The following is a 25,889-nucleotide window of genomic DNA, read 5'->3' on the forward strand; positions in this document are numbered from 1 at the left end:
TTTGACATGTGTCGTAGAAGGCATTTTCCTCTGGTGGATGTTGTATTATTCCAAATCTTGAGCACAATGCGCAGTCTGCCCTTGGACATCATGTGATGCTGGACAGGACTTTGGAAATCCCACCCACATGTGTTTATGCATGTGCTCAGTCCCCAAAACATCCAAGCTGCATGGCCTGACTAATCTGACAGCTTGTGCAGGCACAAGGAATATGTGCAGGACCTCTATGAGCCCTCCAGCCTGATGGACCCACTGTGCACTTACACACTAACATCCTCATTTTCCACCCACACGCGATTTGGAAGTGGAAAAAGAGGTCAGGCCTGGGGAAGTGTGAGATACGACAGTCCTACAGCAGGAGAAATCTCCCTACATTTGCTGCTTCCAGTAATTCTGTGTTGAGAGCTGGCTGCAGCACCTGCTGACACCCTCTCTGCCCTCATTGCTCCCATGCCCTCCATGGAAGAGTTTCTGTAGCCCTGGATTACATGCCAGATGCCCTGGTCATGCTGGCTTCCTCCAGCAGCCTTAGCAATCCTGCCTGCTGCTCTGGCCTGGCTGTTCAAGGGGACAGATTCCTCTCTGCAGCTAAAGGAGCCGAATTAGGTGTATGCACACCAGGGCCAGACTGCGAGCAGAGACACCTGCTGAAATGCTCACCTACTTTATCTGAACTGATTGTCATGTTGTTTGTCACCCTCCTTTTTCCCAAACGCCTCTGGCCACTTTTGTGGCTGGAGCTAAGAAGAGCCAGTCCTGCTTTGCCCTGAGGACATGAGCACGCGGCTTTGCTTGGCCTGCGCCTCTGTTCCCCGGGCTTGACAGCTGCGGCTGTGCCCGGCAGCCTGGGGCCGGCCTGGTTTCCTGCAGATGTGTTTCTCTTCTGTGGCCATCCCCCAAGCCAAGGCTGCTAGCTGTCCCAGGCCAGCATCTCCACAGCCATGGCCGTGTAGAGACACATACCAGTGGGCACTAGTGTGGGAGTGGGGCATTTAGAGAAGGATGAGGACCCCGGGGGACAAAGATGACAGCTGTGGGTAGGGCAAGGGCTCTGACCCCATGGACACGTCCTAGCAGGAGCTCTGAGAGCAGGGCAGAGTGCAATGCTAGAACTGCTTGCACCGGGTCTGTGGTGCGAGACAGCATACTTTGGGCTGCCCAGCCGCTCGGTGCTGGGGTATGAGGTACCCTCAGCAAGCCCAGCAAGCCAGGCCCTCTCTAGCTGCTCAGGCTAGATTGGGCAGGCAGAGGCAGGGGCAGGGTATGTGCAGTGGGTCTGCTCAGCGCAGCTCTGAGGTAGCTGACTTCTTGGTTCTGCCTGCAGGCACCCTCACCGGGAAAAGCGGTGCAGCCACGAAGCCGGGCTCCCTCTGGGCTCGGCTGCTGTGGAAGGCTGCTCGAGGGACAGCCAGGTCCCTTGCTGCTACCACGGAGGCTTTCCAGCAGTGCCCACGTGGCGACAGGCTCCTGGGAAGCACAGGGAAGGCCCATCCTTGCCAGGGGAACACACACTGTGCACGCACACTGCTCCCCGCCACGCAGGGGTCAGAGCACAGAGGTGCTCCAAACAAGGCTGAGAGCGCTGGTTTTCGTGATTCAGGATCCTGACTCCTTTTGCCGCTGTGCCGTGAGCATCTGCACGTCTTTTCCCTCGCACAGCACCGGTGTGGCGAGGCTCCAGGGATGTCTGTGAACCCAGCGGGCCCTGCAGGACAGCGTGTGCCGGTCCTCACAGGCAGGCACTGCTCTCCTGGCCTGGAGACGTGCTGTACGGACAAGCCCTCTGCACCCCGGTGGGACCCTGAGTAAAGATGGGTCGGCCACAGCTTCCTTGTCTCTCTGGGAAGCCACTGGTGAAACAGCCCCAACTCCTCCCTTCTCTCCCCACCTTTCCTTCGCAGGACAAAACTGTTCTTACCTAGCGGCTGCCTCTCAGCAAACAAGCCCGGGTAAATGTTTGGGCTCCATCTTTCATGCACATGGGGAGAAGGAGGTGGGAAATGCCTCTCCCGCCTCCAGCCCAGCAAGCTGACGGAAGAGATCTGGCTGCACATTAGTGCCGCTGGGCCTGGGAGTTGGAACCCATTTCAGGATTCAGTAAAACCTTAATCTGCAGCTTAATCTCTGGGTATTGCATCTGTGCAAAAGACAAAAACGGCAGATGAAAGGGCTACTAAGGGAGGGGTTGTGACAGCAAAGGCTGCTGCAAAGAGCTGGCTCTTCTGGGCCTGCTGGTTTGCGTAGGATTTGGGCGTCTTTGCTGAGGCCACCAGGAAGTGCCAAGTGCGCAGTGCTGTGTCTGCCCGAGTGGGGGAAAGATGGAAAGCTGCAGGCAGACCTTGGCCTCCCCTCAAACACCTCCCAGCCACCCTGAAGCTGCTGCAAGAAGATAAACTCAGTCTCCCCAGAGACGGGGCGTATTGTAGGGATACGAAAGACTCCAGGCGCCTTGCCTGGGGAGATCCCACATTTGAGGGCAGAGAGGCAGATGGTCCCACCACAGCCCACAGAGTCCCCGAGGGTGGGAGAAGGAGCCCCTGGCAACACGGCCACCCTTGCAAGGACAGGCACAGATCAGGAGTGCTGCCCAGTTTGACCACCAGCTTCAACTGGGACTTCCAGCAGCAGCTCCTGCCGACCCTGTTGCCACGCACCAGCCTCCTGCTTCAGAGCAGTGCAGCAGTCCCGAGGGCACAGAGCAAATCCCATGGGGAAATGCTGAGACTGGAGATAAACTCACAGCATCTGGGCTGAGTTTAGCAACATGGACAGAGCCAGAGCAGTTGGGGGAGCAGTAAAGCCAGTGCCACCGCAGTCCCCACGGGTTTGTGCCTTGAACACCTGCAGGGATCCAGCGAGGTCTAGAAAGGGTCAAATGCAGCAACCTTTAGCTCATGAGGGCATGAACACCATCCCCTTCCTCTCCCCGGCTCCTTGTTCACTTCAAGCACACGGAGACTTCTTCTCTTTGCCATCACTGCCCACAGTCGGAGCTGGCTGATGAGCTTGGCTGGTATTAGCAGGGGACAAACAGAGCAGCAGGCACAAGCACAGAGGAAACTTGTCAGTGCAGCCTCTTTCCAGGGGAAGCCACGCTGCCGGCCAAAGGCTCAGCTCCTGCCGCTGCCAGCGCTGAGGAAGCAGGCAGGCTGGAAGGCTTTGCCAGCAGCGCAAATCGCAGGCAGAACTGAATCCCATGCAGGAGGAAAGCAAGCCTCAAAAGCAAGTGGAAGCTCCCTGCCCAAGCTGGCAGGAAAAGGAGAACTGCCTCCTGCCCCAAATCTGATATCCACAAAACAGCTGAGGTTTTGCACTCATTGCAGTATTCCCCAGCAGCTCTGACTCAGATCTGCGCTTTGGCCACTGACTCTCTCTAAGTGTGCACAAAGTGTCCAGCATGGCAGGCCGTAGCCCTCACCACTGCGCTAGGTCCTCTGCCGTAGTAGGGACGAGGGCTGAGCCCATGGCAGCTTGCAGGGCCACAGGTTCCTGGCGCAGTGCGATGGTCACCACCGCAGGGACGAGGCAGGCATCCCCGGACAGCTGGTGTCCATCTCAGCTCCCGGCCCCGGCCCAGCTGCCCTGCATGCGACAGCACTGCCCCATGGTGCCTGGCAGCTCCTCACAGGGCCAGCTGGCCCTGCTGCAGGTGGGAGACCTCGCTGGTGACTGTGGAGCTGGTGGGAGCGAGGAGGGCCTCGAGGCACCGGCAGCCCAGGGTCACAGCCCACCGGCCCCACCAGCAGCAATGCTGGCTTTCCAGCAGGCTGGTGTTGCCAGACACCTTTCCCCACTGCTCCTGAGCCTGAGATGCTCTTCTCTGCCCCCAGGATGAAGAAATGCTTCAGGAAGCAGTAGAATGGCTGCCCCGCGAGGGCAGGCAAGCCAGAAACCTCCTCGATGGGGGGCAATCCCACCGCTCGCAAGCAAGGGGAGCTGTGCAGGCCCAGTGATGGTACCAAGGTCAGCCATAGCCTGGGGATTGCCAGGCAGGTCCATAGTGACGAGACAGGTCCAAGCTCAAGCGGGGAAGTCAGTTTGTGGGCCAGGCTCTGCACGAGCAAGGCACAGAGCTGGGCGCAGTGTGGCCGCAACTTAGCTCTGGCCAGGACTGGTGCCAGGGCTGAGCTCGGCTGTAGCTCCCGAGCAAGGATGAGGCTTCCCACAGCTGCTCCTCACAGCTTAGCTGTTTGCCCAGCAAATTTTGTCAGCGCTGTTTGGATTCAAATGAGCCCAGCTCCTGTTCTTTTGCAACCATGGAGTTAGCCAGGTTGGCAGTCATTACGGAGGCACATTTTGGTCTTTCCTCCTTGTGGTGATTAGAAATCAGCAGTGACTACTAACCGCCTGTGGTGATCCATCAGTCCTGCTCCATACAGCAGAGAAGAGTCTTAGTTTCTAACCTCTGTATGGCAAATAGATGAGTTTTCTCAAAGGCCCAGTGCAGACCAGGTGCTTGGGTTTGGAAGTGGCAAGTTTCAGATTTCTTTTCATGGAGGTTACATTCCCCTTACCACCTAAAATCCCTTTAGGCTCTCCAAACATATATATTTTTTTTTCTCTGAAGGGAAATGTATATTAAAGATAACTGTCCTGAAAGTCCTAGGTATTTTAAGACTGACTCCAGGCATAGAGACCAATATTTAATGGAAGGGTGGGAGCTGAAAGGTGCCTTGTCCTCACCAGGTTTAAGATGAGAGGTGTTTTTGGCTCGGTAGCCAGTTTCAATCCACATTGCCGTGGAGGACGTCAGCAGTCAGTGGGGAGCTCTGAACACTTTGCCAGCCCTGCGCCAGTCGCATGAGCAGCCTTCGGGTGGGTGAGCCCATTGCCCGCGTGGGCTGCAGGCTGCCAAGAACAGGGCAGCCCCTCCAGAGCTGCCTTTTGCAGTTGCCCTTTTGGAGTTTTTTAACCCTTATCTCTTTTGCACATAACTCCCAGCTGATGCTGACATCTTTGTGGCTCTGGATTTAAGGCTAGAAAGGAGACCTCCTCTTCAGTTTTACTTGTGGTTTTTCTGAGTTGAGAGGTTGGTGTCCGTATGATACTCTGGAGCACGTTCCTGTAAATGGCAGTGGCAGCAAATACCACCATTCATCTCAGTGCTAAATAATTTCAAGAGCAACAACTGGCAAACAAAAGAGGTCCTGAGCCATCCAGCTTTCCAGCTTGCTGCTGCTTTAAATGGCACAAAAAAGTACTGAAACATTAGCAGAGAAATTTCACTGGCAATTTTTCTCTGGAGACTCGGGAATGGTCTCATCCCTCTCTTGGTAAATGTTGGCTTGGCGCAGAGGACGGGGTTTCCTGCCACCGCTGTGAGCCGCTGAACTGTGCTGCTGTTTGACTTCGGCAAACCTGGCCGCCCATCTGGGCTCTGGTACATATAAAAAAGAGTGAACTGCCATCTTTATCCAAGTAGCCTGCTTATTTTAACCACCAATTTCCATTTGGGATCTATGATGACTAAATGCACCAATAAACTGCAGGAGTCTGCCTCCTTTCGCTGGTCTTCTCGAACGTGGGGTGGTGCAGAGCATCAGTTCAACCCTTGCCATACAGGATCTGCATTTAGAAGTTCCTGGTGCAGCAGACACTTATGAGAAGCAGTATCAAACCGGTGTCACATATGGCCGTGAGAGGGACCATGGCCAGTTTGGTGTGCCATTTAATCCTCTGCTCAGGGATGCTCACTGTGAGAGACACGCCACGTTGGGAGCTGGAAATCCCAGCCAGCTCTTCTGGGAAACCTCATCCCATCTCTTGCTGGGTTGTAACGGACATTGGCACCTTGGCCAGGTTTGGGTTGCTCTTACTCCAGAGCTGAAAGGCAAGAAAAATTCACAAAGATAACTTGTGTTGCACATCAACAAAATGTTGCTATCGTTGCAAGCCAGTTCCCTTCATCTGGCGTCTCTTCTCAGCTCAGGCTGTGCTCTCTTCAGCACTGGCTTTTTAAAGTCCTCACCAACATGTCCACATATCGATCCCCTGGTATCCAGGACTGCTTGAAGAGTTTTGGGGGAGCATTACTACTTGTCATGGGGAAGTGACCCTTTTCGTCTCCAGATCCATTCCTTGCTCTTGGCTATGCTATCACTTACTTGTTCATAAATCAGAGCAGCTGATCCTGATGCTGGTTTTCTCCCTCTTGCTCTTGCTGATTGTGCCTGCGGGACCTTGTGCTTGCAAAGGCTGGTAAAAGGACTATTTTTATAATGCTGGTAGTCAGTGACTGGGTCACAGAAAATGTGTAGCGGCTTCCCATTTCTGCTTACATTGCTGGTAACTACTGTCTGCTGTGTCTTGAAGTCTTGTGCCAAATATATGTCTTAGCTATAACATTTCCTTCTAATGGAAGAGCCAGAGTGAATTTCAAAGCTTTTAAAATGTTATGCAGTGGCTTGAATACAAATGTTGACATTAATAAAACAGATCCTCTAGAAGACCCCGAAACCTGACTCACTGTAAAACCATCTCCGGTGCCGAGCAGCCCGAAGCGTTCCCAGCCTTGCTTGTGCTCCCGCCCACCCACCACCCCCGCAAGCAACAACCTCATCCTCACTTGGGTCTTGAAGCATTTGGGAAGAAACTTCCTGATTTTTTTAAAAGGTCAAATTAGGGAGGCTTGCAAATTCAGGCTGCTGCTTTATCTGAGCTGGGTGGGAGGGGAGAAGCAGCCAAGGGTAACTATTGCTGAAGCCTGACAACAGCTAACAAGATCAACCAGGACCTACTTTTACTTGGATCCTTAAATTTTATACCCACACAATTTCTAAAGAGCAGGTCAATCTGGCTGATACCTTTGCAGCTCCGGAGCAGTAGTAACACTTCGTGAATGACGGTGCTTCACAATCAGCTTGCGCTGTGGGGTTCACTTTGTGGGGCTGGAATAAAACGAGGTATCACCAAATACGTGTGCATGCAGCCGGTGGGAGCTGTGTGCTTTGATGGAGGAAAAGGTGCTTTGTGTTGTTCTGCAGGAAGATGCTTGTCAGACAGGCCACGGGTGCGTGTTTCCTGAAGAAGCTGTTACAGGCAGTGAGCAGCGATGGCTGTTCAGTGGTGCCGTGCTGCCCTCAAGTGCTTCTTCCAGCAGCATCGCAGTCTTCGAAGTCAGCCTGCACTGTTCTCACTTTTAAGTTTTGCGCATGTGCTCCAAGAAGGTCCCTTGCAATCACACTGATTTTTTTACCTTTGTGTAGTTAAAACTCTGCTTGAAAAGTGGGTTTATTTGAAGGGATTGAGAAAGACGTCAGGTTCCCCAAGGGCTGTCTCCTGCCAATGGTTAAAGTTTTGCATCCTGCACAGCAAGGACAAGAGCAACCCAGTGCTTCAGGATGCCTGTCAGCCACGTTTGGCCTCTCATGCCTCTTGGATTTAAACTAGATATTAATTAACTGCCTCTGCTCCATGGTGCATCTGCCACTGACTCTGCAGTGCCTTTGATTTCTTCCTCCTGCTGGCTCAGTGCGAGCAGTATGAAGTATATTATGAGTCTGTATAAATTAAACTTGAGAGCAGCCAGTCTGATGGTCAGGGAGCCTTCACTGGGCTGACTTGATGCTCCTGCACGCTGCCTGTTTTAGTGTGTAGCTGTGACTGCAAATTCACACCTTTAAACCCTTGAGCCTTCAAATCCTGGAGTGGCCTCCATGGGGGTGACATATATAGAAAACCTAGTGCCGCAATCATGTATAAAATTGTGGGCCAAGCATCTGCAACGTGCACTTCTCTTGCTTCCTCAAACTCCCCTGTGGCTCAGTAGCACGTATTTCCCGAGATGTAAGTGCTGCAGTTTGGGGTTTTGCTGGCACCCTCAGTGACCACGTCAGACTGAACACATCTGCACAGTGCTTAGTTCTCATGGAAAGGTGCATGGGCAAAGCAGCAGAAAGGCAACTTAAAGCTCTGAGGACGTAGAGGAGGGAAGCCGAAGCAATGTTGGCAGCATTAGTCATGCTGCGATCACTTTCAGAGTGACAGGCTGAGGTAAGGTAAAAGAGGAGACATTTGCTCTACTTGGCATTTTTTGATGCTGAAAAATTTGATCAACAGCAGGTGACAGAGACAGATGTGTGCTCTCCTCCGCATGCTGTCCTCATCAGTCACTCTGGATACTAGTGTCAAGTAAAACTGTGTCTAGCAGGAGGAAGGTGAGGTGCAGCTCTGGTGGGAAAGCAAAATACTTTGCAGGCTCTGTGCTCTGATTGAGGGCATAATGGCAGCTTTGATGCCCCGGCATCTTTCCCTGTGAGCTGGTCTGCAGGCACATGGCTCCTGATCTTCTGATATTTCTTGGGCCAGCAAATAGAAAACCTCAGTGGTAACTGCACAAGAAGAGTATGGTGAAAACACTAAATTATAAGAAAGGCTTTTTCTGCATCATTTCATTTCCAATATTTTAGCAATCCAGATCAGCCTGGACTGTAAGATGTTGACTGATGGCAGGGAGCTGTTTGGGTGCTGAAGGTCTCTGCAAAACACGACGGGTGTAACCTGCATGCCTCTTCTCATGAAGAGTTGCTCTTCGCGGAGTAACTAGTGACATTACCAACCAAGCAGTAGCCAAGCTCCCTCAGCCGGCCCTGCATGCCCCATCCCTAGTGTGAGCCTGGGTTGCTTCCTGCCCCAGGCCCCCCTGGGGCCTCAGCATACCAAGTGTCCTTGAGCCAACCAATTGAACCATGAGCCAGCAACGTGCTCTTACAGCAAAGGAGGCCAATAGCATCCTGGGCTGCATCAGGAAGAGCATTGCCAGCAGGTCGAGGGAGGTGATGCTTCCCCTCTAGTCAGCCCTGGTGAGGCCACCACACCTCAAGTATTCGGTCCAGTTCTGGGCTCCGAATGCGAGAGACATGGAGCTACTGGAGTGAGTCTAGCGAAGGGCCACTGAGATGATTAAGGGGCTAGAGCATCTTCCACGTGAGGAGTGCTGGAGAGCGCTGGGACTATTCAGCCTGGAGAAAAGAAGACTGAGGGGGGATCTTATCAATGTGTTTAAACACCTGAACGGAGGGTGTAAAGAGGATGGGGCCAGACTCTTCTCAGTGGTGCCCAGTGACAGGACGAGAGGCGATGGGCACAAACAGTATCACAGGAAGTTACTTCTGAACATAAAGAAAAAATTCCTTCCTGTGAGGGTGACTGAGCACTGGAACAGGTTGCCCAGAGATGTTGTAGAGCCTGCCTCCTTGGAGATATTCAAAAGCCATCTGGACAGGGCCCTGCGCAACATGCTGTATGCAACCTGCTTGAGCAGGGGGCTTGGACTAGATGATCTGCAGAGGTCCCTTCCAACCTCAACCATTCTGTGATTCTGTATGAAGCTGCCTGTAGGAAACAGGCTGGCCCAAAAGCCAGCACAGCCATTTCAACAGACAATGTCACGTTCACTGTGAACGGGACCAAGCTTGGAGGGGCGAGCTGCAACAGCAGCACCCTGAAGCACGTGCAACAAAGTTGGGCACTGACAGATCACAGTGTGTTTGTGCATGGGATGGGGTGGCCCCTCGACTGCCCTTCACTGTAAAGACTTCTCGAGGAAGCAGCCAGCAGTGTTTTATCCACAGTAGGGACTGCTGCTGCTGTGGGACAGCCCTCAGAGCAAGCTCCTCCTGTTCATCCCACCTAGAAGCATTCTGGCCAAACCACGCCATTTGCTAAAGGTGCTGGTGAGAACACACACTTACATTTCATCTGCAGCCCACTTGAGGCGCTCCAAGTTTGGCTGTTGATGTTCTTGAGCTTCTGCAGGAGGCCCTAGCAAAGCTTTTGCTGGGCACAGCTTGACTGAAATGCCAGGTCTGGCCATACTCGTATCAATCATGCACGACCCCCGGGCACTCTCTGGTGCCTGGTATTAGTTTCACATTTGGTGCTAAGCAGGAAATCTTGGGCTCTTTGGCGGCTGGTTTTTAGGTCACTTGCAGCTGAGTGATACAAACTCACTCTGCAGTGTATCAGGCCTTCCCTCTGCTTCTGCTTGAAAAAAACCAGGGGTTTATTCCCAATGCGGTATGGACTGAAAGTGCCAGAATGTGGAATCTTGCTCTTTTTTTTGTGCAAAAATGGGCAAAGCACTTTAGTGTGGACCCTCAAATGGGCCTGCCAGGCAGGCAATAGAAAACCACGCTCTGCCCTTGTACTTGTTGCTGGTGGGTAACTGATACCTCATCTCTTGCCCATCCTTTGACCAGCTGTTTGGGGCCATCTTGTGAAATACCAGGGAGAGCTGCAAAGGGTAAGTGAGCTTGTTTTCCAGACAACCCTGCAGAAGGAGCAGTAACTAGATTTTACATTCATTAACCCATGGATAAAATACTGCAGAAGAATGGAAGCAGGCAGGCCTGCGGCACTTTTGCCCCCACTGGCTTTTTCTCTTTCTGGCAGCCTGCACACCCCTTGCTGCGGAGCTACTGGGAAAAGCTGAGTGGGAATCACATGCGTTATCAGCATGCTGCCTCATTTTTGTCCTTGGGAATAAAATTTGGAGAGCCACAACTGAAACAAAGCAGCTCTTCATTTATTTAATCCATGGCAAAAAAAAAGAAAAAACTGTTTGCAGGACAACTCACCTGCTTGTTGCCCAGTTCCTCCTTTGGGAAGAGCTCTTGGGCTGTGCTGCTGGAGTTAAGAGAGGGCAGCTGAGAGCCACCTCCATGTCCCTACTGCTGTCTGCCCACTGCATCTCTTCTTTCCGTGGGTCATGGTGGGGGAAGGAAATGTTCTCCTTGGGTTCCTTCTCTCTTTCCCCCTTTACACATGCTTTTCTTGTCCCACCTCGCTCTTTCTTTCTTTTTTACAAAGGTACGGAAAGTAAAATTTCAGCTACTTGTGTACTTACGTTCCATTTACAAGGCTGTAAAGCACTGTCATAAAACAATATTAATATCATTGCTTGAATATGAATAAATACTGGAAATCAGAGACCCTGTCTGCTCGTTTCTTGAGTGAGGAGAAAAGTAGTTTCTGCTCTAGAAACTGCATCAGACACATGAATCAGATTCCTGCATGCCATCTTTGTGGCTACTGGAGACTGAAGACAGACTCCACTTCCAGTAGTGCCCAAGAATTGTCCTGCCTTTTGCAGAAATGGCCAGCTGAGCCTCCCACTTTGGCCCCCAACAGCCAAGTGGAGCAAAATGCCCCAGGCCTTTGTGTGGTAGCTGGCAGAGGAGCGCTCAGTCCCAGCCAGCTCTGTTCCCCCACAGTGAGTCCTGCTGTACTTTTATTGTATTTAGGAACCGCTACTACATTTGATCTCTTAGCAGAGAGATCTCCCCAGAAGAGACACAGCTATTGACTAGGTCAGTTGTTTTCTCTTCGATCCAGACTCTCCTTTGCCATTAAGGAGGTTCACCCAATCCCTAAAATCCCCTGAAAGGACAGCAGCAGCTGCTGTTTCACCCACTCCTCAGGGAGGCATAACCTGTGAGTGCTGGGAACACAGCCCAGCAGGGCAGGAGAGGCTTTTTTCATCCCAGCAGCACTGGAGAAGAGCTGCCACCTCATCAGTGTGCTTGGAGCTCCAGGGCAAAGGGGAGGCCACTTTAGTTTCTGGATGTGCTACAGAGAAGTAAAACATGGAGCTTCCTTCTCCTGCCCATCACTCCTGCTTTGGTCCTGCCCTGCGGCCCTGATTAAGGCCCTACGAGCCTGCTGCACCCCTTGGGTAACTCTGCCCTTAGGAGCAAAGCCAGGAGCGCATCTCCACTGCCCCAGGCAGCAAAGTCACAGCAGTTTGCGTAGGATCAGCTGCCAGCTTTAGCCTAGCTCATTTTTGTTCTCTCCTCACTGATTTTGTCTGCAGTAAAAGCAAGAGTCAACCAGGCTGCTGCTCTCATCATACCCGAGCATTCCCCCAAGTCTTCCTGAGAAAGCACGAAGCTGTTCATGGCAAGAAGAGCGATTTGGGGAATCACGGCAGATGTGAATACAGGCAGGATGCCTTGGTTGCCTTCTGTCCCCAGAAAAAAAAGCACTGACTCCTAATCCACTCCGATCAGTGAGGGAAGAGCCCACAGCATCGTCTGCACAAACACAGGTGTTCTGCTCCTGAAAGGGAGAGGAAGAGGGTTTAATAAGGATGGGAAAGATTCTGCTCCTTGTTCCTGCTGCTGGCACTGTCCCTGGGCTGGACATAGCCTGATACGGCAAGAGACCATCATCTCTGCCCTGAAACCTGCAGCAGGAGAGAGCCCAAGGGGGCTGCCTCTACCCCTCAATGCTGGATAAAGGAAAGCTGTCCAGGAACCACAGCCTACGACCAGGGAGCGGGCAGGAGAGAACCCCAGCCACAGCATTTGGGGTCCTGACAGACACAGGGGAGCCAGTCACTGGAGAGCTCAGGCCAAGAGCCTCCAGAGTGGATGTCCTCTAGGCCCACACCAGAGCCCTGAGGCAAGAACCTGCCACATAAGCAGGAGTAGGGCTGGTCTGAGACACAGACTCAAAGCCTTAGTATTTCTCAGACCTCTGCACTGGAAGCTGCTTGGCTTTTTTCTGTGCTCTACATCTCTCTAGACTGCACTAGCATACGCTCACTTTCCACATGACTTTTCACTTAACAAACATGTTGCTAGAGAGCAGTCCCCGCTAGCCACGGCTCTTCCCCTCTACATTAGCCAGGCACTGCACAGCCACAGCTAAGAACTGGTTTCTCCTGTGTGGGCTGTGGGGACAACCTGCTTTCCCTGACCAACCTTATGGGGTGAGCCTCCTCACCTGCTGTGGTGGCACAGGGACTGCACGCACATCAGCACCTGCAGGCTCTCTTCGGTGAGCTGTTGTGTATCCTCTGCTGGTCTCCAGGCACTGCAACACACACAGCTGGGTGACAGGGGTCCCCAACTCCTCCCCTTCCCAAGCTCTCCTTCTGGGGAGATGTGGAACAGGGGTCTAAGTGGTGTAAATTACCTTTTACCTTAAGGGGGATCGAGTCAGAGCTAAAATTTATCAGAAAGCCTTTCAGTCCTTAAGCTGTTGCTATTAATAGACTCAAGCTGGTATTACTAGCAGCAGATAACCAGTCCCACACCACAGTGACTTACTCACACAGGTCACTTGCACTCACCATGCTGCTACCTGGGCAGCAACCCCAGGGGTCCGACCGCAGCTGTTTACTGAGGAGTGCAGCGTCACACTGACGCAGCAGGGGCTTCCAGGTAGGTGCTCACAACGTCACACAGAGGGGCTCTTCTCTCATTAGATGCTTGTATAATCCTGCAGTCTCTGTTTGCACACAGCAGCCTCCGCATTCTTGGGCATGGTCCAAGTTACACAACCCACAGCAGATGCTAGCCTGTGTTAGCAGCCTTGTACAGATTCAGCAGACTCGTGGTATTCTGAGTCTTTCAGCTCTTGGCGATTCAACACCACTGGCAGTCTCCAGACCTCATCAGTTTTTGGGAGACTTTCACAATCTATCTCTCAGCAGGTACTCTTCCTCTCTTTGGCCTGCTGTTCTCTGGTAGCTATTTCTCCATCCACACCTGCAGTATCTAGTCACACAGACTTACATGGAATGAGTCTTTAGGACACAAGAGCTCACCCATATGCAGTGGAGGCGTGAAGGGAGAAGACCCTGAGGAAACAGGGGCTGCAGAAGGGCAGGTCCTGACACACAGGAACCACAGTTGTGCCCTCCCAGCCTTGACAGTGCTTCCCTTTAATCCTAGCTCCGGACTCCCACTCTCACCCAGCTGCCTTAACTCAGTTTGGTATTTTAACATTTTCTTTCACAGGAATCCTCTTTTGACTGCAGGGGCTGGTCCCCCCATGGCTAGGAAGACGTTCCCCTGCCCACAGGTGGATCACAGCATCCTTGGGGCAGTGCAGGTAGAGGTGTAAAAACAGAGGCGTAAAAACTAAGGCTTAGAAAAGGACTGGGGGTTCTATAATCAGGGACCCCATTTACCTACCTCTTCAGGTCGGGCAGTTAGAGCAGAGGGAAGAGAGTGACCCAAGGGCTGGGCTCAGCCTGCTCCAGTATCTTCATCACTTACTGTGCAGGGGATCTCAGAATCCTGCAGAAGCTCCTCCTCCACTTGACAGAAACGTTCCCATGGAGCTGGCAAGGAGAAGGTGCTCTCACACTATACCAAGGCTTGTCTTCCACCAGCGGGCCAGGAAGCAAAGACAGCACATTCTCTCTACCTCTTTCTTCTCCTTTGCATCCTTCCCAGGCCTTCAAGCTCATCTGCTGCCGCTCCTTCCCTAGGCCTGAACAAACAGAGACTCAGTGGTTGCAGGTAACAGTCCAGCCAGGGGCTGACTGGGATCTCAAAACCCGTGAGCCCAAGGCAGAGCTTTGCCAGAGTGGAAAGGGGGCAGGGGGAGCAGAGGGGCAGTCACCTGTGGGGCCACTCCACTACTGCAGCCAACGTTGGCACCATGGCAGCGTCCCCTGGGACAGAGCCATGGGGGTTCCTGAAGACCAAGCTCAGCCAAATGCTCTGCTGAGGCCTGACAAACCCATGGGACCTTCCTCTGCTGGTCTGCAGAGCCGGGGAGGGGAGTCCTCCCTGCGCTGCCCAGGGCAGCTGCCGGGCTGCGTTCTCACAGCTCTGCGATGTCTCCTGAAATGCCTCCTAAAATGCAGAGGCGCATTTGCACCCCGCCGCCGTTCGTGCTGAAGGCGTCCCCCTTCTCCCAGCCCCCCCAGACCCCATGTCACCCCTCACTCAGCCACCAGGACCCGGGCTCAGAGCAGGGGACCGGCAGCAGGCCCCGGGCCCGCCAAGGCTTCTCCTTCCACCGGGGCCAGACCTCTCCTCTGCGGGGCCCCTTCCTGGCCCCAGCACCGTCACCCCACCCGGGCACCGGGGGCTGGGGGGGAGAACCGCCAGCAGCCGCTGGAGCCTCCGGCAGCTCTGCCGTGCCACTAGCACCGAGGCCGCAGTGAGGGTCGCGCTGCCCCACACCGACCCCTTCCCAGGAAGGGCCCCGGTGCCTCCCCTGGGGCTGCCGGTACGGGGGAACGGGGGGGGGGGAGAAGGGGGGGTGCTCGGGGATGACGCAACCGCCGCACGCAGCGCCCGGCCCGGCCCCGCTCCCTCCGCTCCGCCTCAAGATGGCGCCGCGCGGCCCTGCGTGGCCCCGGCAGGGGCGGGCCGCGCGTGCGCGGCGGGCGCCGCCGGCGGGAAGATGGCGGACGATAAGGTGAGCGGGGCGGCGGGACGGGCGTGTTCGGTTTGGGGCTTCTCGTCCTGCCCGTGAGCGGACAAGCGGCCGCGCTCCCCCCCGGTGCCCGTGCCGCGCCGCGCCGCGCGGGGGTGGCGGCCGCCTGCAGCGCGTGTTTCTCGCGCAGGACTCGGTGCCCAAGCTGAAGGACCTCGCCTTCCTGAAGGACCAGCTGGAGAGCCTGCAGCGGCGGGTGGAGGACGAGGTGCAGGCGGGCGTGGGGCAGGTAACCGGGAGCCGCGTGTCGGGGCCCCGCCGCCGCCTTCCCAGCTCCCCTGGGGCCGAGACGCGGCCCCGGGCCCGCACCAGGGAGCCCGGCCAGGCCTCGCGCCGGGACGCAACACGGGGCTCAGCTCTGCCCCGTCGCTGAAGCGCCCCATGTCCTCACGCTGCTCTCTCCCCTCTCGCTGCAGGATGGCTCGCTGCTGGCCTCTCCCTTCCTCAAAGGCTTTCTGGCAGGCTATATCGTAGCCAAACTTCGCTTTTCGGCGGTCCTAGGATTTGTGGCCGGCACCTGCACGGGAATATATGCAGCTCAGAACTACGCGGTTCCCAACGTTGAGAAGACAATCCGGGACTATTTCAGTTCTCTGAAAAAAGGTCGGGACTAGAGAGGAGCCCTTTGGCAGAGGTCACTCTCTAGAAGCAGCTCTTCTCAGTTAGACAGCAGGAGCAGAAGGTTCCCAGGGCTTTCGAGGACAGCAGTCACATACACCTTTCTTTTCCACTGGAAAAATGCTTTTTATCAGATACCTATGAGACATCAGCAGGTCTGATTCTGGGATATTTATTAGAGTATCAAGAGAGAGGAGATTCCTCTGTTCATCATAGCTTAGAAGCATCAGCAGCCAAGTGCTTGCCAGCTGCCGTTTCCCCTTGCCTCTCCCCCTGCTCCCCTGTGGAGTGAGAAGCTGTCGGTGACATGTCATCGCGTTGACCGCCCATGTGCCCTTCCCTCCAGTGATGACTGTGCCCGAGGAACATGCTTTTGTGGCTTCCTGGGAAGGCCTGAAGCGCTCTCCTGAATGAAGAACAAAACCGTTCCCTTCCACTACACCAGAAATGTAATGGCTAGCATGTCTTAATCGAACTCATTAAATTTGTGGTATTTGATCTCTTCTGAAATGTTTTAGGGTACAACTCTGTCTGGCCTCCCTGCCCTGCTAGCAGCTTGCCCTTGCTGGCTGCCACCTGAAAATGGCAATGTTGTCTGGTAATGCTGCTGGCTTTCTGCTCAGCCCTGCAAACTGGGTGCTTCGGAGGGGGCTGTGGGGACTGATGCTGATCTTGTCTGTAGCCATATACGGCTCTCACGCTCCCCTCCTAAACCTGTGTAAGGTGGATGGGAAGATCCCCTTCAGCTCTTCATCTGTTGTGGTTCTTATCGAGCTGACGAAGCTGGTGTTCTCCCTCCTGTTCCTGGTGATCTGGGACCGAAAGCTGCTGGGAGTTGCTGTGTCATGGTATCATGTTGCCCCCTTTGCTCTCTCTGCCCTGCTCTATGCTGCAAACAACAACCTGGTGGTTCACATGCAGCTCTTTATGGATCCCAGCACTTACCAGGTCCTGAGTAACTTAAAAATCGTCAGCACAGCGCTTCTCTACAGCTTCTTCCTGCACCAAAGGCTCTGCATGCGCAAGTGGCTGGCTCTCTTCCTGCTGACGGCTGCTGGGGTGAGCTACAGCTGTGGAGGCCTGCAGGACCCCCATGACCCTGGCAGCCCCTCCAGGATGCAGCTGCACATCACACTGGTGGGCTTGCTGCTGATCTCAGTGTACTGCCTCATATCAGGCTTGTCTGCTGTCTACACAGAAGCTATCCTGAAAGCCCAGGCTCTACCTCTCAGCCTCCAGAACCTCTTCCTTTACTTCTTTGGGGTCCTGCTCAATGTGACTGGCCACTTCTGGAGCAGCCCAGAGGGAGGCTTCCTGGGGGGCTTCTCCTCCTGGGTGCTGGTCATCGTGGTCAGCCAGGCTTTGAATGGCTTGATCATGTCTGTAGTCATGAAGCACAGCAGTAACATCACCAGGCTCTTTGTGATCTCCTGCTCCATCCTGGTCAACGCCCTCCTGTCCGTCACCCTGTTTGACCTGCAGCTCACCCTCTTCTTCTTCATCGCTGTCGCAAGTATCGGCCTTGCTGTTCATTTGTACTATGGGGTCACATAGCACCACCTTCCCGCCCTGCATGCGGCACCAGGGTAGCCTTTAGTCATTATTTAGGGCTGTCATTGCTGCACCGGGGCTGGCTTAAATTGGAAGCATAGTGCTACTTGGACTGTCAACCTCTGCCCTTGTGTGTGCATGCAAGGAGGCAGGGCAGCTGAATGTGAGTTGTCACTGAGCTGGAACAAATGCATACGATGGCTTTAGTCAGTGTGTGCAAGACTAGCAAGGACCCCGGGAGAAGATGTGCCCTGCCCCTGTTTCCAAAGGTCTGCAGCCAAAAATGCTGGCTGGGCACCTTCCTTCTGTGCCTTGCTCTTTGCAGGATGAAGTCCAAATCCTCCCACTCCTGAAGCTGGGGAAGGTAGCCTTCAGTTCTGTAGAATATGGGCCAGGACCTCTCTGCCCCCATTTCAGCAGTGTAACGTGTGTGCAAGGCCGCACTGGCCCCTGTGTCAGAGTGCCCCTGGCTGGGCCCTGCTCCAGCCTGGCCAGCTTCCTGCCCAGCCGGGCTCCAAGTGCCTTTGGGAAGAGGGATTACTCCATGTCCTGGGGTTCCTGTGCCATCGGGTGGGCTGAGCCTCTGGAACGGAGCCTGGCACGTAGCGTACTGCATCGTCCAACTGCTTGTGCCCATTTTCTACGCACCAAAGAACGCACCCTCTCCTGTGCCGGCAAACGCTCCTGGCTCAGAGATCCCCCTGCGGCGGTTAGCTCTGGTGTGCTGCAGGCTCACATGTATGTTTACTGAATCCTGCTGCACAATCTGCCAGGCCAACGTTGCTCTGGTGCCATTTTTATTCCTGTGACACTATGGGACGGTGCTTTTTTGTGGCCGGGGGCCATGTCCACCCACTGTGCCCAGCTGATCCCCAGCGCTCATCTCTGGGGGAGCCTGGCACTGAAGTCCTTGGGTACCCTGGGCTGGTCCATGCTGCTTCTGAGCACTCAGAAACATGAGGAAGAGGGTTTTCTGCCTCTAGTCTTTTAAAGGTACCAGTCCTCTGCACAGGACTGTGTGCTGCTCTCTGGAGAGCCTCATGCCCCACCTCTTCCCGGCATTTTTCCAGCCTGTCCCTCACCCCAGGTCCTGGCCAAAGAGCTTCTGTCCCTGGGGCCTGTTTGCCCTTCCTGGGTGCAGTGGGGCTACCTACCACCACTGCTCTGTGCTGAGCAGGTGGGGAATATGGGGACGTGGAGACTCTTTTGCCCGCTCCCCACAGGGGAGGTGGCACCTGGATTTGCATGAATGCTGCTGCTGGTGAATTCCTGGCAGGCAGAAGTTGGTGCTGGCTCTGCCAGGATTATTAAAGTTGCTGTTCAACAGCATGTGTGTGTTTGTCCTCCCTGCAGGAAGGCATCTGCTTTGCTTGGCAGAGCCCTATGCTGTCGCCGTTCAAGGGGCCCAGGGCGCATCTGAGCCTGACAACGCTCATTGGTGAAGGGCACCCACTTTATTCCATGTGGCAGCACCCCCAGGGCTGTTAAATCTCCCGTGGTGCCTGCTCTGCTCCTGCTGCTGTGCTCGCCTGCATCTGCATCAGCACGGTGCCTGCGGGGACCCCTGCCCGCGCGGCTGTCTGGTCTCATTACCTCGTGCGCCTTTGAGGCTCTGGCTTGGGGCGGCAGAGCTGTGCCCGAGCCTGTGCTCCTGCAGACACCTGCCCCGCTGCCGGGCAGGGTTTTCCCCGGGCGGGGGCAGAGGGGTGAAAAACTCCTCAGTTCTGCCAGTGGGGGTCCTGTCCTGGCACCCTCCCCACACTCCTGCAGCGGCAGCTCTCGGAAGCCAGAGCAGGTTGGGTTGGAGGACTTGCCCTGGGGCACAGTTAGAGCTAGGGGCTGCCCATCCGCCTGGTGTCGGGGCTGGTGGCTCACACGTGCCGCAGGGTGTGGGCCCAGGTGGCAGGGACCTGGGGACATCCCCTCTTTCCTGCCGTGGCAGCTGCGCCCACCACCCTGGGGCTGTTGGCTCAGGATGTCTGCGTGGTGGCGTCGGCTGAACCTCGCTGCCGGGCTGCCCTCAGCTGCTGGTTTTGTGCAGAGAGCTCCACAGCATCCCGGAGCACCTCTTGCAGAAGTGCCCGGTACCGGTGATCCAGCTCCTCTGCCTGCTCCTCTGCCAGGCGCTGCTGGGCCTGAAACACCTGTGGGGATATCCAGGGCTCCCAGCATGGCCTTGGTGCTGTCCCTGCCCCCTGCAAGCAGGGCTATGCTGGCAGCCTGGACCTGCATCCCATGCCCACCTGCAGTGTGTGCTGCCTCCAGGCCTCCATCTCCTGCCGGTGGCTGTGCAGCAGGGCCTCCAGGTCCTGCTCGGCTGCCTCGCACTCTCTCCGTGCTGTCTCCAGGCTCCGGCCCAACACAGCTACCTCCCGCTGCCAGCGAGCTGTGTCCCACTACAGGGGCAGAGACAAGGACAAAGACAGGGACAGAGCAGCTGTGGAGGTCGCAGCTGCCTGAGGTTCTTGCCTGCTACCTTGCTGCAGGAGAGCAGCTCCAAGGAGGTGCTAGGAGATGAGGGAGCCTGGAGCTCCTGCTGAAGGGTTTACTTCAGTCTCTCCCCGTCCTGCTCAGGGCTCTGCTTTGCCCACCACCCACTCACCTCCTGGCCTGGCACTGCCTCATCTCCAAGCTCCCCGAGCTCCTGCTGGAGGAGCAGGTGGTGCTGAGCCTGCAGGCGCTGCCTCCGGGCCTTGGCCAGGGAGAACTGGACCTCTAGGGACAGGCATGGCTGGGACAGGCATGGCTGGCACTGGCTCCTCGCCTGAGAGCAGAGAGGGTTGAGACTGGGGCTTGGGCTGCAGGGCTTGCGGCAAGGCACCAAGCCTTTGGGGCCCCGCTGCTGCGCTCCCTTGGCCAGCCCCAGACAGGGACCCAGCAGGGTCTCGCTCACCATGCCAGCCCCACTCGGTGCCCACGGCGCTTTGCCCGGCGAAGGCTCTTCTGGCAGGCCCTGTCCCGCATTCCCAGGGGCCTGGGTCTTCCCTCTCCCGCAGCTCTCGGCAGCACTGGCTTCTTGTCAGGAAGAGGGAAGGAAAACGAGTGACGTGGGGGGCTGGAGAAGCCAGTTTAAAGCAAGCCACGAGCCCCTCTCCTCTTCCAGCCCCCTGAGCAGAGGGGTTTCCTGTAATTTAAAGTGATGCCCCATGCCCATATATCAGCCACCAGGGCACAGTGGCACGTCTCTATCCCTGTACTCTGTACCTCCGCCCTGCTCCAGGCTGGCTCTGTCCGGGGGCTCTTGGGTCCCAAGCTGTTTGCCCAGTGCCGGGTTCCCTGCAGGGCCCAGGTCCTGTGGGAGCAGGAGGAGACATTATTATGTCACCAGGATTCTCCTGTGCCCAGGTTGCCCCCACAGAGGGAGGCCTGGCCTGTGTCCACCTTGGCACCAGGTTGATGCATCTGGTTTGCCCTGAACGCCTTGGTCGCCATCTGCTTCTTCTCCCACCTCTGGCTCTTCAGCACCTGGAAAAGCACATCCTTGCTGGGGCGCTGGAGACCTCCAGGCATGGCAGAGCTGCATGGGCATGGCCCACCCCACTGTTCCCCCCCACCCCAGGCAGGCCACCCCTGGCTCCCTCCCCTGCGCACGGTGCCAGACAAGGGTTTGTGACACCAGGACATAGCCAGGACCTCATTTGACTGGGGAGAAAGTGCCACCCCCGGCCCCAGCTGAGGCGCGTGGTGCCCAGGGCATCCCCCTACCTGCAGCTCCCACAGGGCTCTCCGCAGCCGGGCCACGGCTCTCTCCTGCTCCAAACGGCTGGCTCCGGCCAGCAGCTCGGCCCGCAGCCCTCGGATCTCCGCCCGCCGCACCGCGGCCTCTTGCTCAGGGTCCCAGTGGGTGGGTGAGACCGTCTTAGCCAGCCCCTTCACCCGCTCGGCCAGTGCCAGGGCTGCCAGGATCTCTTCTCCCGAAGTGTCTGAAAGAGTAGCGAGCCCTGGATGCCTGGATAGGGGCCACGGTGTCCATGGGCACAGGGACGTCCCGGAGCCTGGCACGGCATCGCTGCAGACAGACCAGGCTGGGGCGGATGAGCATAGCTGGTGCCTGGCCTGTTGGTGGCTGTGGGCATCCCCGGGCAGGGGACAGGGCAGCGGGAGAGCAGGGACCAAATGCCAGGAGCCGGGTGGGGGGAAGGCCCCCCCGAGGCGGTTATCCCCTTCCCAGGGGTACCTGGCAGCGTCACGCATAGCAGCAGGAACGTGAGGCTGTTCCCCTCCAGCAGCCGCTCGACGATCCAGGGCAGGGAGCCGGCGCTGGCCGGCGCGTGTCCTGTAGCCAGCGTCCCGAGCAGGGGAGAGAGCCTGCGCGAGGGGAGCAGTGGGGCACAGAGCCGAGGGTCACGGCAGCAGCAGCATGGGTCCCGCACCCCCAGCTGGCCTGGGCACCAGTCCATGAGGTCTTTGGGACTGGTCTCCCCATTATCCAGGCTGGGCCAGAGTGGGAGCAAGCCAGCCCACGTGCCTGGGGGGTGGTGGGATCCCCCCCCTTAGTTCCCAGGCACGGGATCCCATTGGGGTGCCAGGTCTCTCCTGCCCCACTGAGGCCCAAACAGTTTCTCTTCCAGGTGCCGAACCCCGTCCTCGCCCTCCCGCCCGGCCCCACTGGTTCACGGGAGTCCCTGAGAGGGGACCTGGCTCAACCCCAAGCCCGGGGCAGAGTTATGGCTCTGGTACGTACGGCTCGGGGCCCCCGGGGACTGCCAGGATCCTGAGGGCCGAGCGCCGGCGCCCACATCCCTCCAGCTCTCGCTCCAGCGTCAGCGTGAAGAGGCTGCCAGTCCTGGGGAGAGGTGGGTGGGTGAGCGGGGCTGCGGAGGTGGCTGAGCCAGCCCCAGCATCCTCCAGCCCGAGCCCTCCCTAAGCACTGGCCCAGCTCCGGCCCTATGAACCAAGCTGTTCCCAGAGCATCTCTCCCCGGGTGCCACCCAAATCCCTCACCCCTGCACAGCCAAGCACCTATCTGCCATGGGAAGCTGCGTGCACCCCAGGAACGGTGCTGGAAGGGCACCCAGCCCCCACGCATAGATGCTCATGGCAGCTCGGGCTTCGGGCACGGCAATTTCTGTCACCTCCTCCACCATCCTGGAAGTAGACACAGCCAAGAGCAAGCAAGAGGGGCCATGTTCACCCACCTCCTCCATGCCCCTGAGGGACACCCCTGCCCATCCCCTGGCTAGGCACTACACCCCATGCCCAGCCCTGTGCCCCAGGACTGGCCACCAGCCCCAGCCCCTGGGTGCAGATGCCAGACCATGGGGCACTGGGTACCTACAGGCCCAGGGGAGCGATGTCCATCACCTGCAAGGCTTGGCCGCCAGGACGGAGCAGGTCCCAGGCTCCTCCCTGGGTGCAGACCTGGAACGGGGCAGCATTAGACAGAGAGCAGCAAGATGGGGCTTCTGGGACCTGCTGTGCTCACTGGAGCCCCCGTTTACTCATGCCCATGCAAACATGGGCACTGGGAAGGGATATGTCTTGGAGCACCTCCAGCATTTCCAAGCCCAGGGCTGAGGAGAGCCACTGCCCTGGGACATCCAGATGCACGCAGAGCCTGGCAGGCCCTGGCAGCATCTTGGACCCAAAAGTAAGGGCCTAGCCTGGCAGTGGGAGCTGGCATCTCCTTCGTGCCATCTGGGCGTGGATGGGAGGGTCTTTCAGGCCACGAAGAGGGGTCAGCCTCAGGAAAAGCCCAGCCACATGGTAGGAAAGGAGATGTTAGAGGACTCCCTGTGCCCACCGTGCTGCTGGAGTAGGGCAGGTGACATGCCCCTGGGGAAGCTTGGAGACACCCCCTGGGCAGGCCAGGCCTCCCTCACCTACAGAGTCCCGTGAGGAGGTGAGAGAACCTGAACTCTCAAGATCTCCAGCCCCTGGGGTCGGACGCTGGTACTGTGTAAGCCTCACAGCACAGCAGTGGCTGGCCAGCAGCAGCAAGGGAGTGGGACCCCCACCCGGGGCACTCTGTCCCAGCCAGCCCTGCTCCCGCCGTACCTGGACCAGGCTGACAGTTTGCAGGCCCTGCGTGTCACCGCCCGCAGCCTCCAGCTCTTGGAAAACACTGTTGATCACCTGGGGACAAGCCAGCCAAGATGGGAGCCAGGGGTTCCTGGCACCCGTGGCTGGGTCTCACACTTGTACCAGCAGGATTGGGGCCGACTGGATGAGCCTGGCACCCCCAGCCTGGGTGGGAGCCCAGAGCCCGGCACCGCAGAGCATGCTGGACACGCCGTCACCTCCTCGCAGCTGTGTCTTTACCTGCCAGACAATGTCCTGGAGTGGCAGCTGCGTCCCAGGACCATGGGGGTCCCACAGCAGCAGGGACACACTATAGCCGAGGGGCACCAGGGCCAACTGGGGTCTTGCCAGCTCCAAAACCTTCTCCTGGAAGGGAAGACATAGATGGCATAGCAGGCATGGCATGGCAAAGCTGGCACGGCCTGGCACGGGTGGCACAGCACAGATGGCATTGGCATAGATGAGGTAGTGCAGCATAGATGGTGTGGCATGGATGGCACAGCACAGATGCTATGGAATGGCACAGAGAGCACGGCACAGACAGCACAGCACAGACAGCATGGCACAGACGGCACGGCACAGATAACAGCACAGACGGCACGGCACAGATAACGGCACAGATAGTGTGGCACAGATGGCAGCCACATCCCAGCACCCAAGAGGAGACAGGAGGTGGTGAAAAGCAGCAGCAGAGCCACATACTGGACTAAGCCCCAGGTGCCAAGCACTGCCTGCAACCCCTGAGGAGTTGGCAGTGGCACGCGGTGCCTCTGGAGAGGAGCCAGGTGAGCTGCAGAGCCAGCTGCCCCTGCTTGGGGCCAACATGGCCCTGGAGCACCCAGCTGGGGAGGGATATGGGGATGGGGGTCTAGAAGGGGGACCCAGGGCCCATAGTACCTGTCCTGCGTCCAAGTGAAAGATGCCATCGATGGTCAAGCAGCTCTCCTGGCATGAGGGAATGAGCACGTTGACGGTCAGCTCTCCGCAGTCCCAGTGTGACCAGCACAGGCTGCAGGAGGGACTGGGCACTGCTGGATCTGGGCATGGCATGGAGGGCCTAGCACAGGCCTGGTGGATAGGGGAGACCCCCTTCCTTCTCCTAGTGTCTGCTAACTCTCAGAAATCCCTCACAAGAGAGGGACCCAGAGAAGCATAGGGCAGATCAACCAAAGGCTTCAGCACCCCTTGGGATCCTGAGCGTGACAGGCCTCTGCTGGGGCTCCCGGTCTGGCAGGTGGCTGAGATGGGACCCCCTGCTCCCTTCTCATCCCCTGTGGACCCTCATCCCCTTAGTTCCTTTGTCCCTGCCACTCTCACCTGGACCCCTTTCTCCGCAAAAAGAAGCTGCGCGGGGTCTTCGCTGCTGGCCACCTGGCTCTCCCCTGGCCCTGTAATACCAAACGGGGGTGATGCAGGGAAGGGGCCATCCCCACCCCTCACAGCCAGGTCCTAGGGGTTTCACATCTCCCATCACCCTGAGCCCTCCTGTTGTTACCATGGCACTCAGCACTGCTGCGGGAGGGGAGGATACCCGCTCCCCACCACCGCCACCCAGGCCAGTCCCACCAGTATGACCCATGGTCCCAGTGCCACCACAGTTGTTGCTGTCCCCAAGGTGGCAGCACCCAACCCCAGTTCCCTGGGGAGAGGTTTGGGCAGGGCCCGTGCCCAAAGCAGCTGGGACACTGCAGGCAGCCATGTCCCAAGCCCTGGCCCTACCTGCTGCATGGTGGAGTCCTACAGCTGCTCGTACGCACACATCTTGCTGGGCCTGGAGGGACAGGCGGTAAAGGAGGACTGAGCTGGGTCCTGCCCCAACCACTCAGCAGCTGCCAGGAGCTGGACAAGCCCCTCAGGCTGGGCAGCATCAGGCCACGCCATGCCAAAGGCAGAGGAAACATCCCCCCAAACCAGCCTGTGCTGTCCCACCCAAGGACACTCACCTCCTCAGCATCCATGACCAGCTTGATATGAGCAAACTTGGAGATAGTGTTTGGGACAGGGCAGGGGATGAAGTTACAAGGGGCGATCGCGTTTCCATGTATTATTAATGGGTGTCAGGCACGACCGTGTGGGTAGAGCTGGGAAGGGACAGAGCCCAGCCTGGAGGCGTCACATCCTGCAACACTGAGCCCGACTGACAAAGGAGTAGCGAGGTTCTACGATGCTGGAGATTGTTCGATGTGGGGCTGTTTGATGGCAATGACACCCCCAGGACTTCTCTAGGCCCTTGGACAAAGCAGCCAGGGAGGGCAATCGTAGCCAAGGCTCTTGCTGGGGTGTGAGGCCAGCCGTCCCGGCGCCGCTTGGGCATAATTGATGCTGGGTTGGCAAAGTGCCCTGGGGCACTTGCCCCCTGCATACCCTGTGGCCCAGCTCCCCCGGCACTGCTCCTAGCTCCAGAAGCTGGTGGGGCAATGAGAAGCCAGTGGGCACCTGGCCCCACTTGCCTGCTGTTAGCATGCTCCCAGCTCCACGAGTGGCATCCTTGCAAGCTGGGAACAGGAGAGGAGGGACCC

At 57.0% G+C, this 25,889-nt stretch overlaps 3 protein-coding genes and 1 long non-coding RNA gene across 7 annotated transcripts; 2 read left to right on the top strand and 2 right to left on the bottom strand.

The window, feature by feature from the left end:
• Nucleotides 1-10,504: 10,504 nt before the first annotated feature.
• LOC112986288 (uncharacterized) lies at nucleotides 10,505-14,976 on the bottom strand. 4 transcript variants are annotated; one of them, XR_003259974.2, is made up of 4 exons: nucleotides 14,356-14,976; nucleotides 14,158-14,223; nucleotides 12,727-14,071; nucleotides 10,505-12,057 (listed from the first exon to the last, which is right to left on the bottom strand). It is a non-coding gene; the product is annotated as an uncharacterized LOC112986288 (long non-coding RNA). The 4 variants fall into 4 exon arrangements; XR_003259972.2 differs by having other exon boundaries at nucleotides 12,727-13,502; nucleotides 13,923-14,223; XR_003259973.2 differs by having other exon boundaries at nucleotides 12,727-12,816; nucleotides 13,076-14,223.
• Nucleotides 14,977-15,035: 59 nt separating this feature from the next.
• On the top strand, nucleotides 15,036-16,296 carry LOC112986284 (SLC35A4 upstream open reading frame protein). The gene is made up of 3 exons (XM_064520737.1): nucleotides 15,036-15,162; nucleotides 15,311-15,409; nucleotides 15,597-16,296. The coding sequence occupies exons 1-3, from the start codon at nucleotides 15,148-15,150 to the stop codon at nucleotides 15,792-15,794; spliced, it is 312 nt and encodes a 103-aa protein (XP_064376807.1). The 5' UTR covers nucleotides 15,036-15,147; the 3' UTR covers nucleotides 15,795-16,296.
• An 83-nt stretch (nucleotides 16,297-16,379) lies between these two features.
• On the top strand, nucleotides 16,380-18,678 carry SLC35A4 (solute carrier family 35 member A4). The gene has a single exon (XM_026105510.2). It carries the CDS (start codon nucleotides 16,381-16,383, stop codon nucleotides 17,350-17,352), a length of 972 nt encoding a protein of 323 aa, XP_025961295.1. The 5' UTR covers nucleotide 16,380; the 3' UTR covers nucleotides 17,353-18,678.
• A 110-nt stretch (nucleotides 18,679-18,788) lies between these two features.
• Nucleotides 18,789-25,814, bottom strand: LOC112986285 (uncharacterized). Its single transcript, XM_026105483.2, has 16 exons — nucleotides 25,090-25,814; nucleotides 24,688-24,758; nucleotides 24,268-24,315; nucleotides 23,611-23,736; nucleotides 23,347-23,424; nucleotides 22,628-22,710; nucleotides 22,312-22,437; nucleotides 22,034-22,135; nucleotides 21,527-21,657; nucleotides 21,055-21,272; nucleotides 20,731-20,814; nucleotides 20,554-20,641; nucleotides 20,243-20,364; nucleotides 19,952-20,113; nucleotides 19,593-19,745; nucleotides 18,789-19,493 (listed from the first exon to the last, which is right to left on the bottom strand). Exons 6-16 carry the CDS (start codon nucleotides 22,648-22,650, stop codon nucleotides 19,320-19,322), a joined length of 1,383 nt encoding a protein of 460 aa, XP_025961268.2. The 5' UTR covers nucleotides 22,651-22,710; nucleotides 23,347-23,424; nucleotides 23,611-23,736; nucleotides 24,268-24,315; nucleotides 24,688-24,758; nucleotides 25,090-25,814; the 3' UTR covers nucleotides 18,789-19,319.
• Between the last annotated feature and the right edge of the window lie 75 nt (nucleotides 25,815-25,889).

The sequence above is a fragment of the Dromaius novaehollandiae genome, chromosome 15 (genome assembly GCF_036370855.1).
Source record: "Dromaius novaehollandiae isolate bDroNov1 chromosome 15, bDroNov1.hap1, whole genome shotgun sequence".
Lineage (NCBI taxonomy): Eukaryota > Metazoa > Chordata > Aves > Casuariiformes > Dromaiidae > Dromaius > Dromaius novaehollandiae.